The sequence below is a fragment of the Haemaphysalis longicornis genome, unplaced genomic scaffold, assembly GCF_048455015.1.
Source record: "Haemaphysalis longicornis isolate Haplotype H1 unplaced genomic scaffold, Haemaphysalis longicornis Haplotype H1 scaffold_4, whole genome shotgun sequence".
Taxonomy (NCBI): Eukaryota; Metazoa; Arthropoda; class Arachnida; order Ixodida; family Ixodidae; genus Haemaphysalis; species Haemaphysalis longicornis.
Window position 1 is genome coordinate 183,712,678 of NW_027526361.1, and position 16,541 is coordinate 183,729,218.

The window sequence follows — 16,541 nt, forward strand, 5'->3', positions numbered from 1 at the left end:
AAAATTGTATATTTTGACAAAAATTGACACTTTACTTGCAGCGTCCCCCCTTATGAAGACGCTAGCTGCTATGCCTCCTCAGAACTTGGCTAGTTCACAGGTGGTGAAATCTCTAATGCTTGCAATGCATCGACATCACCAAAAACAAGGATGAAGAGCTGAGAAAAAAGGGCAGCATCTCCACTCTGTGGATTATGGCGAGGGTGCGGAGTACAGGGACTCGAAATGGCATCCAGGTTGCGCCCCGAGTGACACCCGATTTGTGCCCCGACTGTCATTGGATTGGAGCCGTGAGTTGCACCTTGATTATTTCCTAAATAAAACTGCAACTCACGGCTCAAATCGAATTTCGCTTGATTTTCGCTCGATGGTGGTGTGCGCACAGGTGGACATGGACGGACATTGGGAGGTCCCAAGGTACTCCGCACCGTTACAGGCGCGGGAGTAAGCCGTTTGACTCTCAAGTACTAACTCACGGTCGTAGCCCAGTGGGTAAGACGACTGACACTAACTCTGCCTGGTCTACCAGACACAGGCTCGAATCCTGCCGCTGCCTGTGCGATTTTTTGCGATTGTAAGTGCTGTGCGCACGGACGCAGACGGACATTGTGCGGTCCTCGGGTACTCCGCACCTAAAACGACTTTAAAAGTTCACTCTTGGTCTTTCCCCCCGCTCTTTGACCCCCTCTGTTCTGTGCGCCCTGAGAGGAGATGCTCACCCGAGGGGAACCAGCCCTCCTCCGTGAAGAGCTGCATGACCAGCTGTCGGCGCTGCTCCAGCACCCGTCGGAGGGACGAGTGGCTCTTTTCCCCCTCGGCCGGCGTCTTGGGGGTCCGCGGGGAGCCCACATCCCCGTCCGAGGCGTCCGCTGAAAGGGGGGACGGGGGTCACTACGGGAGTGCAACAGACACTGTGTAGGAGGCAGCACACGATGCCCGTGCTGAATGGGCTCCAGTTATATAGAGACGACAGGATGGAGTGCGCAAACAAACAGAAGGAAGACACCGTACACCGCACACCAACAGGCTGAGCTTATTCTCCAGGCACGTGTCCTGTCGACACGTGGGAACAAACAGAACAGGAAACACATTCACTGTACCACGAAAGCAGCCACCAAGCAGAAAGACCTCCTTATCAAGAAATGCGATTGCTTTACAAGATAATAAGATCGAAACAACACTTATGCACACACTGCGTGTGTGCACGATTTGTTGGGCTCCTATAACCCCCTGAGTGAAATAACCGGTCCCTCAGATTGCTTTGATGTGTACCAGTTAAAGAGGTTTCTGCAGTGAGCTACAACTAGGTCACAGTTGCACACCCAAACCCTGGCTGATGGTAACTGCAGCAGAACTAATTGGCATGTTCATCAAGCCAAGCATACCCACTCAGGGAGTCTGGCCAATGTTGGCACAAGAGAGAGACAACTAAAGAACTCCAGCGTTCGCCGTAATCGTGGCAACACTAGCTCAGAACAAAAAGGACCCATCATAGCGTACGCCCCTCCACGGTGGTGCCCAATGATTATCACTTCCAAAAAAATGAAGGAAGCTGGCAGTTACCGCAACGATGGAGTAAAGGTCGTTGCGGCAATGACGAAGAAGCAAATCGGCTGCAATCGTGGACTTAAACAGTCACAACGGTCGTGACGGTTGTGTACAGCTTCGCTACCTTCAAATCTTACGTGTTAGTGTGAGCTTCCCGCATTTTTTTCTAAGTATTCTTTCTGGTAACGCTCAACAACAAAACTAAAAGCTGAAACAGCTCTGCTGATAATACAGTCGAATCCCGCTACAACGAAATTGACGGGACGTGCGAAAAATTTCGTTGAAGTGAAAATTCATTGAGGCGAATCTGCCCCAACATGCCCTGGAAAGGTCAGAAAAATAGCCCCGTATGTTTCCCCATCATTGGCATCATAATGCAATGTTTAGAAAAAGGAGTGCTGTGCTATAACGTCATGTTTATTCAGATAACAAACATACCAATGTTTTTTCACTGCACCCAAAGCGTTACATTACGGAGGGGGGGGGGGGAAGAAATGCAGGCGCAAGACGTATTGCTGTACAACAAGCCGTGTCCACCGAGCTCATTACTTGGAGATAGCTGCTAGGCCGTCGGAAGCCCCCCTCTCGCTTGTGGCAGGAGCAGCTGCCGTTATCTTATCCTCCGACAGGGCATGGAAGCTACTGAACTTGGAAGGCAAGACGAGCACACTTGCATTTAAGGGGGCACACGGGTCTTTGGGACCGAAAAAGTGCCAAAAAATGCACTTTTCATAAGCATCATTTTTGAAATGTTCAGGTCTTTTTCTCCCGGTTTGCGAAGTTTTTCCTCCGAAAAGTCGGTACTTGAGCTGTAACAGCAACTTATAAAAGCCCTACAAGGCCGATTCTTCGAGATTCCGACGCCAAAATAACTATTTTTCTATAATTCCTCACTGCTGCGCAACGGGCGGTATCGCAGCGATCTCGGTCTCGTTTGAAAGAGCGAACTTCGGTCTTCAATTTCCCGCCACTGCGGTTCCTGCCCGCTCAGTCGTAGAGTGGGAAACACGCGCCAAAAAAAGCAAAAATGCGCGTTCCTATTCGCCGGCGAGCGCTCGTGACTAGACAGCGCGATGTGATTGGCCGAAGGCGGCGTCTGTCGTCTGCTCCATGCCGTTGTCGGCACAATCAGGCGCCATATTGCTCGGGCTCTGACTACGACGTTTGCGATGTGGAAGGCCGGAAGAAAATCCCGCACGAAGAACCCGTATGGCAAAAAGAGAAAGAAATCCAACCTCGAGAATCTCAGAGGCCGCTCCACACCAGCGAGGAGCGATGAAGGAGATAGCGACTGACCTTCCGTGGTTGGCGACGACGCGCTTGTCAACAAAGGCCTAGCGCCTCCGCCGACCGCTCATAACTAGGGGTGTGCGAATATTCGATTTTCGAATTCAATTCGAATATTTCTTGCCCGAATAATTCGATTCGACTTTCGAATACCCAGCATTCGGACTTTCGAATAATTCGACGTGACGAATATTCCGAACGCTGCCAAAGTTGCGGCTAGATTAGCGTGGCCCTTACTGACCCTAACGTCAAAAGGTTTTGGTCAAACAATTGCCAGCGACCCGTTTTCGGCCAGGAAAGTTGTCTTTGAGGTTTGGACATATCCCTCCTTTTCGCCCGCAGAGACGTCATTGCCGACATGTAATTGGATAGTTCTTCGATTTTTTTGCGTCACTGGCGTACACGGAAAGAAAGAGCGACACAGCAGTCTTTAGCGTGCAGAGAACGTTCCTCACATACGGGTTTTTGTAATAGTGAGGTGCGTTGCCGTTTTCACGTCATTGGAAACAAATATGATGCGTCCCACTCGGGACAAAACAAATTACTACGACGACGCCATTTTGTGATGGCGATGACACTGACGCTCCCCCCCCCCCCCCCCCTGATATTCGGACGTAAAATATCATTTTTCTTTTGTTAATTAATTTTATCACACAACTGTGCAGCCGCAAAATAGCGTATAATTATGGTATTGTTAAATTTTTGTGATTCTGGCCTTGCTGTAACACACTATCATCACCCTTCCTAGACCCTTTCTCGACGCCTATCCATAGCCAATCTGACGGTCGTCGCCGTCGTCGCCATAGTCGTCGCACGCCCGTGATTCTCCTCGATTCTCCTCCTGTGTAACGTCCGCGTGCCGTGCCATTCAGCATGAATAGCCACGGTGAAAAAAGAGGTGTAATTTGGAAGTTTTTCGAGAAGGCAAGTCCGTCCTCTGCTATCTGCAAGAAATGCGGCTCCGCGCTCAAGACGCCGGCAAGCACGACAAGCCCGCTCTTGAATCACTTGATGGGCAAACACCACGTTCACTGCTTGGAGATTTGGAGAATTTGTAATATTTTTAACATGACAGTTTGTGATTTCTTCAATTCGATTTAGTGTATTTGCTATTTAGAGCTCAAGGACATGAGCATGTCTTTATTAGTGTCCAACCTACTTGTTCTTCCAAAAAAAGCTTTGGTATTCGATATTCGACATTTTTGTCCACTATTCGACACTATTCGATTCGCATTCGATTCGAGATCAAATTTCACTATTCGCACACCCCTACTCATAACGCCTCCGGCAGCGGCCGCATCCGTCTCGATACAGCAATGTTGCACCCGTCTCAAGTGGCAGAGGTGCGTCAAAACGCGGAAAACAAGCTGCACGAGCTTTCTTCAACTGGAGCTACACAACGGAAGTGCAGCTTGTTGGGCGACCCTGACAACGCCGCAGCCACGCCGCTGGACGAAACAAGGTTCGTGATCGTCAGTTTGACCCAGCTGAACGAACTGATGCGCGCAGTGAAATGCAAGTTGTGCTCCGGTGATGTGGAAATCGGCAAGGAGGACAGGGAGTACGGCCTCGCCGTAAAGCTAGTGCTCAAGTGCGCGAACTGCGGCGACGTGTCGACGGCGTGGAGCTCGCCGCGTTGACGGCGAGAGCAAGGCGAAGCCGTTTGCCATCAATGTTTTGGGCGCGCGCGCCATGCAGTCGACTGGAAAGCAGCAAACGGCGTTCAACGACGTGTTTTCGTCGATGAACATTTCTTCGCGCGGCCTGCACAACAAAACGTGGCAGAGCTACGTGAAGGCTAAACTGACGCCCGCAGCTGTTCGCGCATCGCGGAAGGTGACTGCAGATTGCGCACGATCAGTTCGGCAACTGTACGCTGAGCTCGACCTTGCAAACCCGGGCAACATCGCCGTGTCGTACGACGGCTCCTGGATGACGAGGGGACACTCGTCGCACATCGGAGTCGGCACGGTCATCGAGTTATTCACGGGGCTCGTGCTCGATTATGTCGTGCTCTCCAATTTTTGCGCCGGCTGCGAGCGGGCGCCCAAAGAGAGTGACCCTGCCTACGAAGAGTGGAAGGCGAAGCACCTCTGCCAGAGAAACACCACCAAAAAAGCTGGGGAAATGGAAGTGGAGGCTGCCCTCATTCTCTTTCAGAGGTCGTGGGAGCGTCATAAGCTCAGGTACACAACAGTGGTTTCGGATGGTGACTGCCGCACCTACCTCGCTTTGAGGGATGCAGATGTTTATGGTTTCATTAAGATCCTCAAAGAGGAGTGCGTGAACCACGTGCAGAAGAGAATGGGCACTCAACTGCGCAACCTCCCAAAGCAGAGGCCAGCTGGCTCAGAGAGCCTCAGTGGTAGGGGGCAGCTGACTGGCGACCTGATCAACAAGCTGACGTCCTACTATGGCTGGGCTATCAAGTCCCACAAAGGGGACGTGCCAGCCATGCACAAGGCTGTGATGGCCACGTACTATCACGTGACATCCAATGATGCAGTGTCGAACCACAGCCTCTGCCCCACTGGTCCTGACTCGTGGTGCCGCCATAACGCTGCCAAGGCCAAAGGGGAGCCAGCCCCCAAGCACCGCTACAACCTGCCCCCCCACGTCTGCGAGGCCTTGCTTCCTGTGTATGAACGGCTGGCGGACCACAAGCTGCTTGAGCGGTGCCAGCGCGGCAAGACGCAAAACAGCAATGAGAGTCTTCACTCAGTGATATGGTCGCTGGCTCCCAAGGAGCGTCACGCATCGCTTCACAGTGTGGAAGCTGCGGTCGCAGAGGCTGTGATGTGATTCAATGCTGGAAGCCAGTTGGCATCATCAAAGATCCTGCAGGAGCTCAACATGACCGTTGGCGCACTAAGCAGCACACGCATGGTTGAAAAGGACCGCCGGCGAACCAAGGACTCTTCCCGCAGGCGGACATCCGCAGAAAATGTGCAGCGGACCCTCAAGAAGAGGCACCTGGGTGGTGCCAGCAGTCAAGATGACTATGCTGCGGGGGCCTACTAGTTGTTTCGTGCAAAAAAAGTACTCCACCTTCTACTGTTTGCATTAAACATAGCACTGCTACGTTTTTTGCCATTTTCTCAAAATGCATATTTTTGACGTATAGGAACTTCGAGAGGCATACCTCAGCACGTAGTGCAGCTAGAATGATAATTTTTCTTTCAGCAGGAAGCTGAATGTTTAAACCATGTGGTATGGGAAGCAGATTTTGCATTTTGTGTTTCAGTAATTGTTTAATTAGCATTATTTTTAATTGGTTAGCAGCAGTACTTCGAACCTAAAAGTAAGAATTGATGGAAACTTGTATGTGATTGTAAAACAAAAAAACTGCTTCCCATACAACCTTCTACACAACTTCTAGTATCTATTCATGCCTTGCTTGTAATTTTTTATTGATTAGTTTTTTTTCCATTGTTCTCAAGAACAATCAAGAAAGATTTCTAATTAACTCGAAAACTAAATGTGTTACATCAAAACTAATTGGATATTTGAAATCAGCTAAAAAATCTGAACAAGCCCATAAAGTTTCATGAAAATTGGTTGGAAAACAAAAAAAAAGTTTCAAAGACCAGTGTGCCCCCTTAACATGACCGCGCACTCGCGACTAAGACAGGGTTCGTACAGGCTTCAAAAGCAAAAATTCAAGGGTTTTCAAGGACTTTCAAGGACCAGAAAACACATTTTCAAGGCCCCCATCTAACGTTTTATCTGGGATTATTTATAACTTGTTCAACACAATGCAAAATTTCGTTATTGCCCAATTCATAAGCACATTAGTGCACATTTAGATAGGCGCTAACAGGTTCGTGAATGCTCCCCCAGCATTATTTTTTATCTCACAGTTGGCATTTAGAGGTCTTTCTTTTTTCTTGGTGTTTTGCTGAGGCTGTTTGATTTCAAAACTTCATAATATTGCTTGCATCTTCTGCTTTGTCAGCAAGAGTGTGAGCTGAAATTAAATCAGCAAGTGTTGCTGCAAGGCAGGATGAACTATGTACACGTCTACCATTTTCACATAAAAGCAAACGCAGATGGAGCGTATGAGGCACAGCAAACATGCAATGAGTGGCCGTCCGCAGACTAAATGGAACATGCAAGATAGAGAAGAGAAGCCGGCTTTCACTGGATTGTATCGTGACATGGATTCTATTGAGGAATGCTGCTCCTAACGTTGCCTCGTATTATTGGAAATCCACCAAACTTGTAATTTCACGCAATACACTGAAACTTGATCACTCGTCACGGAAAAACCGGAAAAACAGTTGGTGAAATAGGATGTAAAACTGAAGTCTGTGTTTGGATTCTGTGCCAGATTCGAGAGTCTCGTGTATTGAGTGATGGGTGAGGAGGAGGGTAAAGGAGGCGCTCCCGGCGATAATGATTTAAGATGTCCGTGTATGCTTTTGGGACTGGGTGGCTGGCCGAGGCGATTGGAAGTGCGTCGTCCGCCTCCCTTGGGAATGCCCTGTGTAAAATGTCGAATTTACTTTTTTGTCACTTTGAATAAAAAATGGAGCGGGAATATGTTTCTACCTCAGCATGGTTGCTGATCCCTTAGACCATCACAGTAACTTGATATCATGCCACAGTTTGCGCAGAAATGCTAAAACGCACTCCAACAAAAAGAACAAGAGACGTGAACGTGAATGCCGTCGCTCACAATTTAAAAATTGCGCACTTGCGGAGTGCCACCTGCTGAACGCAAAACAAACCTTGCGCAGTAAAAACGTTCCTGCGTGCGAACAAAGCACGAAGTGTACTCCGCACTCCTTCCCTGCTCTTTGTTGTTTTGGCTGGTTCTGGTGGCGTGGTGTGAACAAAGCACTAAACGCACTCTGCATTCCTCTGCTCTTGAGGTCCGCGACTTCACCATTATGCTCGTGGTTATGTTTATCAGCTGTGTTCCGACCTTTTTTCTGCTCCTAGTGCGCGCCGTACGATGGGCCAGTACATGAGCTACACAGCCAGTTTTAAACTGAAGGTGGTGGAGCATGCGTTGATGCACATGGAAACCGCATGGCTGGGCGGCACTTCGTGTACGCTGTGGGCGAAAATGAGGTTTTTGGGCGGGGAACAGGGGTCGCCGTGTGTTTCGTGGGTCCAAAGAAGGGAAGTTTCCCGGTGTTTGAAAATACCTTTTGGAGTGCCTTGATGGCACGCAAGACGGTGCGCTGTGGGCCACCAACAAATGTGAGGCGGCAAACGATTTTAGTAAAGAGGACAGCTCCATGGCGAGTAGGGGCCCACTAGCGTGTTGCGAATAAAAAAGAGATTCGATTACATAATTACCTTAGTGGTTTTACGAAAATGGCAAGGCTCTGACAGTGCTCCTCTTAGCAACTTTATTGTATGAAATTTCAACCTTTAAAACTGTTGCAATTTTTTCCCGCATCATGAACCCTCCCCCCCAATTCGTGCCGAATTTTCTGGAAAAAAAAAAAGTGGGTTCTTTACGCGAGTAAATAGGGTATTAGAGAAAGCAAAAGTGAGGGGGTTGGGAGGCTGATTTCACCTTGCTGTAATCGCAAGACCCTTTCAAATTGGGTAATTCTCAGCTCGGAGAGGGGGAATACAGAAGCAGCAGCAGCAGTGCAGTGCAGAGCAGTACAATGCCCTAAAAAGTGGGAGAAGCCAGGCTCTCACCATTGCGGGCGTCGGCCAGCACGTCGAGGCTGAAGCTGGGCCCGAAGAACTTGGTGCCCTCCAGCTTGGGCCCCCCCGTCAGCGGGGTGTGGGGCGTGCCCACGGGGGAAGAGCCCGCGGCGGCACACTTGGGGGCGGCCGCCAACGCCACGTCGCCACCGCACTCGTCCGCACCGTCTGCACACACGAGCACACGCACGCACGCTTCAACGCCAGCACTTCTGCTTTTTTCGACCTCTTGAGAAGGCGCTTGCAAGAGCTGGGCCCATTCAAAACCCTCCACCACACCCCAAAAAATACTGCGCTCCCTTGTGACACTCCCTCACTGTTTGGTCAAAGTTAGAGCGCGATTCAACAAGGACGACAGAAAGACAACAAAGCTTGTGTCTGTCGTCGTCTTTCTGTCGTCCTTGTTGAAGTTTGACCAAACACGCACCAACCTGCCCAACAGTGTGTTCTGCTCCCTCAGTAGTTAGTTGGCAACGCAAGCCGAGGCAAACTTTGACTGGGCTTGCCTGGGCCTGCGGGGAACCACGTCACCCCACTTCTACAATGAGAATGACACAAAATATTACAAAGGCTGCTGCTTCTTGGAAGGAAGCTGCTCGGAAGCCGCCAGCACTTCCGGGCCAAGTTGCGCGGCACGTATTGACGGGGCCCCTCCCTCGCTCACCCGTGGGGGGCTTGGGCCTCTTGCGGTAGGTCTGCACGAAGGGCGAGGAGGGCAGGGAGGAGGCCGCTCCCCCCGGGGGGCCCTCCTCCGGTTTGTACTCGGGCAGCTTGGCAAACTGTGCCTTGAAGTTCACCTCCTCCAGCACCCTGCTCGGCGAAAAGAGGCACACGCGGTCAGTCCCGAGAAGGTCAGGCAGGCAAGATGCGGCGGCCCAGTCCCAATGACGCACGCCTGCGCTCCAGTCGGGCACAAAACGAGCATTACAATCTCTGCTGCTGATCTGAGGTACGTCTGTGCACAGGTGACATCGTTCTCCACCTCAACCGGGTTGCCGGCACGTTCCGCTACCCCCCAAATACACGATTTCCGTGTGGTACTGCCCCACCCGGCATGGGTCAAGCAGCTTACTGCACCATTTTGCTGGCCAGAGGGAGGGTGCAAAAGTAGGGAAGGACACGCAGCCAGCATAAAAAGACAGCACCAAACAATATACAGTAAAAACCGGGGGATATTAAGAAGCTTTCAAGGTGCCTTATTAGAGGCCACAAAGAAACGATGCAAGTTTCGGTCATTTGAAACACTGCGTCTTTAAAGTTCACGGTTCGTACAAGCTTCCAAAGCAAGACTTTCAAGGACCAAAAAACACATTTTCAAGGCCCCCAAGTAATGTTTTATCCGGGATTATTTGTGACTTTTTCAACACAATGCAAAAGCTTTCTATTGCATAATACCTAAGCACAAAAGTGCACATTTAGATAGGAGCTAACGGGTTCGTGTATGCTTCCCCAGCTTCATTTTTTATTTCATGGTTGGTATTTAGAGGTTTTCCTTTTTCCTTTGTGTTTTTCTCAGGCTGTTTGAGTTCAAAATTTCGTTAATGTTGCTTCCATCTCCTGCTTTGTCAGTGAGAGCATCAGCTGATATTAAGGAGACAAGCGGGTCGAAAAAACACGATTTTTTCAAGATATGCCGATTTTTTTGTTTTTCCTTGTATTATCATCTTTGAATCCAGGGTGTCTACCAAGTTGACATTTTCAAATTCCCTGAGTTTTCCAGGTTTTCCCCGAGTGATTTTGCTAAATTCCCTGAGTGACACAGAACTTCGTTTTAGGGCAAGGCAGGCCGACACCATGTCGCCAGATGCTGTCACACTCTAATAAGCATGTTATAAAATAAGAAAAGACATAATACAGTTTGAATGGTAACAAGTAATGTTTATTTCACTAAAAAACAACGCAAAAAAAAGCAAAATTTCACTGCTTTAAAGAGTTTATTTCGGTTTGGATCAGGGACACCTTCATCTCGGCATCAGCCAACACTTTCTGCTTCTTGAGCTCAAGCTCCTTCAAAGCGGTGGCCGCACGTTTCCTTTCCCGTTGATTCCTCAATGCATCGGCTCTTTCTTTTCTCGTCCTCTCCAGCTCTTCCTTCCATCGCGCGTTCGCCCCACGCACCATTTGAAGCATCCTCTTCGTCAACGGTACACTGGCAACTCCTCCAGCCGACGGCACGGCGTCGAAGACAATTCGCTGGGCGACCAGAGATTGTTCCTTCTGATTTTCGACAAGGCAGTCCTTGTTGATGGAAAATCCCCGCTCAACAGACGCATTTCCGTGCGAAAGAGAGAGAATTATCTTGGCGAAAGTGAACAGTTCCTTGTTTGAGCCACAGACACCTGGCCAAAGGGCGTCCAGCCGATGCGTGCTTCGGTCAAAACATTTCAACGCTGCCTGCGTAGAGGCTAAAGAGCACACATGCTTGTAGGACCACAAATTGCGATCTGCTTCCGCTCCGGTCATCCATTTATGTTCTGTTAAAACTTCGAGTGCCTCACGTAAACCTACACTGCGTACACTCCGCGTCAAATTCGTTTGGCGCGCAGCGAAAGGTACGGAGCCAAAACACGCACAGCGTCTTCCTACGCAGCGAAATATAGTGCCGGCTTGCAGTTAAAACTCAGCTCTTGAAAACAGGGTACAATGTATATATTCGATATTTAAGACGTATTTATAACACAACTGCAAACTTTTAACTTTTAAAATGAAGGAAAATGTTTTTTTTTTATTACGCCAAATTCACGTGTCAACTTACTAGAAACCGCAGTAGATGGCACCAGGTGTTGAAGCTACTGCATGCTACTGCGCGGAGAGAATGGGGGAGCAACGCGCCACGCCGGCACCCCCGGCGGCCGAGGCGGCTGAGGTGGAGTAGCACACTTACCGCATCCCCCTTCACCTTCACCTGTAGCTGCTGCAAAAAGCTATCGCGGTTGTCGCGGCGCGCAACGTACGCGGAGTGGGGAGGCAGGGTCGGGGGGTCGTCGAAGCGGTCGAATAGCTCACTTGCGATCCGCACGAAGCGCATTCTCTGCATCAGACGGCGCCATCAGAGACAGCGCGGGGAAACTGTACGCTTTCGACTCGCTCTGTTACTCGAGCCAGCATTACCGTGTTTTATTACAGCTAATTTTCCCTGATAGAAGCACAAATTTGTCAAATTCCGTGAGTTTTTCCTGATTTTTTCCAGACTATTCAAAATCCCTGAGAATTCCCGGTTTTCCCGGTTTTCCCGGTTTTCCCGGTTGGTAGACACCCTGGAATCTTTGACTATCCTTCTTTCATGGGTAAAAAAATGAAAACAAAATAAAAACAAGAACTTAGCGAAAAATGTGCCTGAATGACTCGCGGTGACCCAAGAAATCGTGCAATCCAGCCAAATTTTGGCCATGATTGAGAATTTATTCTGCACGGCAGCATGGCTCGCCGCGGTTTAGGTCACTTGAGAGAGGTAGATCAAGCCTTCTTCTCTCGATTGAGCCGCTCGCCAGCTTTGTATCTCCGCGTAAAAAATATTAAAAAATATTTCTTCCCACTTGTTTTGCAAGCTCCTACTGGGTATTTAAATCACGTGACGCGAAATCGGGACCGCCATCGGCTCTTGCCACTTGTGAGCCGCCATCGCCTGCATCGTTCCGTTCGCTACTTCGCGCTATTTTTTCTATTTCCTTAGCGTGTGCTTTTAATCGTGAACGGTGAGGAGAAGCGTGACTTTTGTCACTGGAAGTAGCATACTTCATGCCGGCACAAAGGAAAGCGCAAGCGGCGCAGCATTGCGACGACCACGGTCAACGCCGGCACGACCAGCACGGTGAGGCCTAACGGCGCCGGGCTTTCAAGCGTTGCAAGTGCGGCTCAACCAGGCAGGGCTGATTTTATCAGCGACGCTATCGGCTTTGTATGTGCATCAGAGAAGAAGTTGGCAGCCTTCCAAGGTGAGGAGATAGCCAGCAACGGGAGCGGTGCAGGTGCAGTTATCTGTGAAGTCAGCGCTCTGACTGACCTTGTGAGCGGCGCCGTGTGTGCGACGTGTGGGAAGTGCAAACTCGTCGTAGTTGAGGTTCCAAACAAGCGGAAGGGCCTCGCATCGGTACTGGAACTCAAGTGCAAAAACGAGAAGTGCCCCGCGGCAGTGATTTCTTCTGTTAACTTGACGCAGTGTGCTGCCGCCATTGGTTGCGGAGGCCGCAACCCGGAACTCTGCAGGGGAAGTCCCCGTAATAGTTTCGCCTTCATTGTAAACGCAGTACTTGCTGCACGCGCGGTTGGCATCGGACACGATCGTCTGACCAGGTTTTGTGCCATTCTTGGTTTACCGAAACCACTGCACCAAAAGACGTACCACAACATTGTCAAGAAAGTTCATGTTGCGGCCACAAAAGTCGTCTCTGACAACCTTGCTGAAGCAAGGCAAGTAACTGCGTTGCAAACTGGTCGGACTGACGTCAGTGTGATGTTTGATGGTACTTGGCAGAAGCAAAGACACAAGAGCCACAGCAGTGTTGGCACTGCCATTTCTCTAGACACTGGTCTCTGCCTGGATTTTGAGGTGCTGTCAAACTACTGTCAAGGTTGCAGCCGCCACCAAAAGCTTGATGAGCAAGAGGAGGAAGGGTGGCAAGCCTTTCATGCCTCTGTGTGTGAAAAAAATGTCGACTGCTCATCCCATGCCACAGAGACAGAAGCAGCACTGCGCATCTGGCACAGGACGGTATCATGCAACCTGCAGTTCACTGTAGTGGCGACGACCACCGCCCTCGCAGTGCTGTGGTTCAACAAGCGCCACACTAGCTTTGAGCAAGTTCTCCAAGAACTGGGAATCTTTCCTTCAGAAGAACTGGTCAGACTAAGCAGTGCAAGTGAATAGCAGAGGATCAGGCAGATCTCTGCCAAGCTGACTGCTAAGGCTAGGTCCCATCGCCACAGCCTGGTAAAACGGTCCCGTAGCGACGACTACACCCGCAAGAACCGTGAGGGTGCAACTTATGCAGCAGGAGCGTTCTAGTTTTAGTACCTCAATGTGGACATTTCAGACTATATCCTCACCAAGTTTGTGGGAATCGTGGAGAACCGCGACCTGCGATCCCGAGCCAGCGCGCGCTTCGGGAGAGACGCTTGTGCGACGCGCTGAAACCGGTCCGGCGTTCCACTGGTTTGTCGGCGTCCCCCGAGAGATGGCGCCACCGATGTGTGCGGGGATAGGCGTGCGGGCGCGGGCGGCGCGAACGTGCGCGCACGGGAGTCGGGAGAGTCTCGTCGGAGACCCGGTCGAGGCGAGATCGGCGGAACATGGCGGCGGTGATGGATACATGCATCTCAGGCGGGAGCTTTGGTTGTCGCGCGCCGTGAGTGCCTGCCTCCCGTTCGTGGTCACGACCCGGACGGCGTGATTCGCGAACGCCGTCGAGCCTCGTGCTCGCATGCTTTGGGATTCCCCAAATAAACGGCTGTGCTTCGGCACTACTGTCTACTGTGTTCTCGTATCGGCGAACCTCACTGGGCTGCCGTAGCCATGGGAGCCCGCGTGGTTGACACGCCGGGAGCTAGCGTGGGGGCCTACCCCAGAGAGCTGGCAAGGCCCCCGAGGAACCCCTCATATATCCCACAAGTTTCATGTTGTTTGAGCAAGAATTTCTGCATCTGCCAAAGAAATACTTTCAATTGTGTTTTTCTCAGTTTGTTGTTTTTGTCCGTTTTCTGAGTTTGTGCACACTTATTTTCCCACTTAAATTACGACGAAATTTCCCACAGATGTTCATTATAACACGTAGAGTGCACAAATCTTGTTAATTATGCAATCTGTCTCCTCAGATATTTCTGACGGCCATAAAACAAAGATATATAGAACAAGAAACGGCACACTACGCCTTTTTTTTTTTTCTTTTTCGTGGTGAGGAAAATGAATATAAGGCTATTTCAGGTAGATTTCAGCACTCCGCAGTTCACAAGGAACCACCTAGGCTATTTTAAAAGTTTCAGAAAGAATTTTCTACTATATAAAAAGAAGTGTGCACAAAAACGCCATTTTTCTGCAAGTCATGCTGCGTAAAATTTTATCCAGAGCAGCTATTTGAAATCTGATTGTATATATGACTAAAAGAGCTCAATCTTTCCACGCTATGAAAATTTCAGCCTCCAAACTTCATTACTTAAAAAAAAGTTGTTTCGAGGAGCATGTCCCGTGTTGCTGCAAGGCAGGACGAACTACTATGTACACGTCCACCATTTGCACGTAAGAGCAAACGCAGACGGAGCGTATGAGGCACAGCACACATGCAATGAGCGAGCGTCCACAGACTAGATGGAAGATGCAAGCTAGGAACAGAAGCTGGCTTTCACCGGATTGTATTGTGAGATGGATTGGATTGGGAAGTGCCTGCTCCCAATGTTGCCCCGTAATAATGAAAATCCACCAAACTAGCTGTAATTTCCGGCAATACACTGGAACTTGATTGTTACACTGATTCTTTACATTTTTTAACACCTAAAAACCACGAGAAACACTTCAAATTCATGTAAAAAGACAGGGCCATTGGTTCTCTCCGGAAAAATCGAGGGTTTTCATGGGCCATTTAAAAATTCCAGGACTTTCCAGCCTTGAAATTGACATTTCTAAATTTAAGGGTGTTCAAGGTTTTCCCAAGGACCTGTGCGAACCCTGTTAATGTTGCTCATGCCCAGAGAGAGAGAGAGAGAGAGAGAGAGAAAGAGAGAGAGAGAGAGAGAGAGAGAGAGAGAGAGAGAGAGAGAGAGAGAGAGAGAGAGAGAGAGAGAGAGAGAGAGAGAGAGAGATTTCCTTGCCCACCGGCTCAGCACCGTCCCAACACGCACCTGTCCATCCCGTCATTGACGGCCGTGCGTTTGAGCACCGACTTCTTGGCCTCCTTGGCTGGTGGTGGTGCGGGGTTGGCGGCTGCAGACGGCGGCTGCGGAGTGCCCGGCTCCTCCTTGGCCGCCCCTCCGACCACCAGGACGCTCCTCTCCTCCTGGTCCCTCTCCTCCCCCGCACCGGGCCCCGCCTGGAGCACCCCCACCTGTGACGGTGGCTGCTGCTGACTAGCACTGTTGCTGTGTTCGCTGAGATCTTGCCCCTCGGGGGGCGGCGGGGAGGAGGACTTGCTGCTCTTGCGCGCGTGCAGCTGTCCCGGCGCCCGGCCCAGCTGGGCGGGCGTGGGCGCCAGCACGAAGCGCTGCTGGGGGCCGGGCTCTTGCGGGCTGCCCTCCATCCCCGCCGTGGAGGCCAGGCTGCTGCTGTACAGGGCCTCTAGCGGCGCAGACAGGGGTAGCCGCCGCCACTGGGGGTCCTCCAGCACCAGCACGCCCCCGCCGCTGCTGCTGCCGCCACCAGGCCGGAGCAGGCTGCCCGAAGAACCGCCCTCGTGGGGACTGGCTGCGGAAAGCTGTGCGCGCACGTGGGGCCAGCGTTAAGTAGGGGCGTCACTGCCTCCCCCACCACGGGAGCCAGAGAAGTGCTCATCGTTTGTCCATCAAACAATGCGAAGGAGGGAGAGAAAGTCTGCAATTTTAAGCTGGTTTGTTTTCAGTGCCCACAACATGAAATTAGAGTTGTCTTCCTTTTTTTTTTTTTCACTTCCAGTTAGACTACCCTCCACATTAAGCAACCTTTATTACGCCAGGTGCAAACTCACAAAACGCCTGGTAGCATCCTTCTGACCTTCAAACTCAGCCAAGGTCAAAAAACCACCTCATGAGATTTCGCGGAGCCAAAAGAAGCACCGCGGACTTAGTGATGCTACCGGCTTAGGCCGCTTTGGAGCAGCTTTTGGAGCAGGTAAAAATGCATTTCGGAGCAGCAAAACCAGCTTTCGGAGCAGGTGTTGATAGAAGCAATTTTGAGACACGTATTGCATTCATGATAGATAATCGCTAAAAGCACACCCTTCAACGATAATAGAAATTTAAAAAAGCCCAGAACATGGATATTTTGTCCCCATTTTCATCAGTGTCATGAGGAATGTCTGCATAGAACTTTGTGCAGCGGCCTGCACAATAAAAATTAAAAAAAAAAAAAAAAC

At 50.4% G+C, this 16,541-nt stretch overlaps 1 protein-coding gene across 8 annotated transcripts in view; it reads right to left on the bottom strand.

The window, feature by feature from the left end:
- The window catches only part of LOC144179555 (protein capicua homolog), a 102,575-nt gene that overhangs the window by 11,606 nt on the left and 74,428 nt on the right, over positions 1-16,541 (bottom strand). For all 8 annotated transcript variants that reach the window (XM_077707949.1, XM_077707952.1, XM_077707950.1 and 5 more), the window contains 4 exons: positions 15,337-15,905; positions 9,170-9,315; positions 8,497-8,673; positions 720-869 (listed from right to left, as the gene is read on the bottom strand). In XM_077707949.1, coding sequence (XP_077564075.1) covers positions 720-869; positions 8,497-8,673; positions 9,170-9,315; positions 15,337-15,905 — 1,042 coding nt within the window. The remainder of the gene's footprint in view (positions 1-719; positions 870-8,496; positions 8,674-9,169; positions 9,316-15,336; positions 15,906-16,541) is intronic.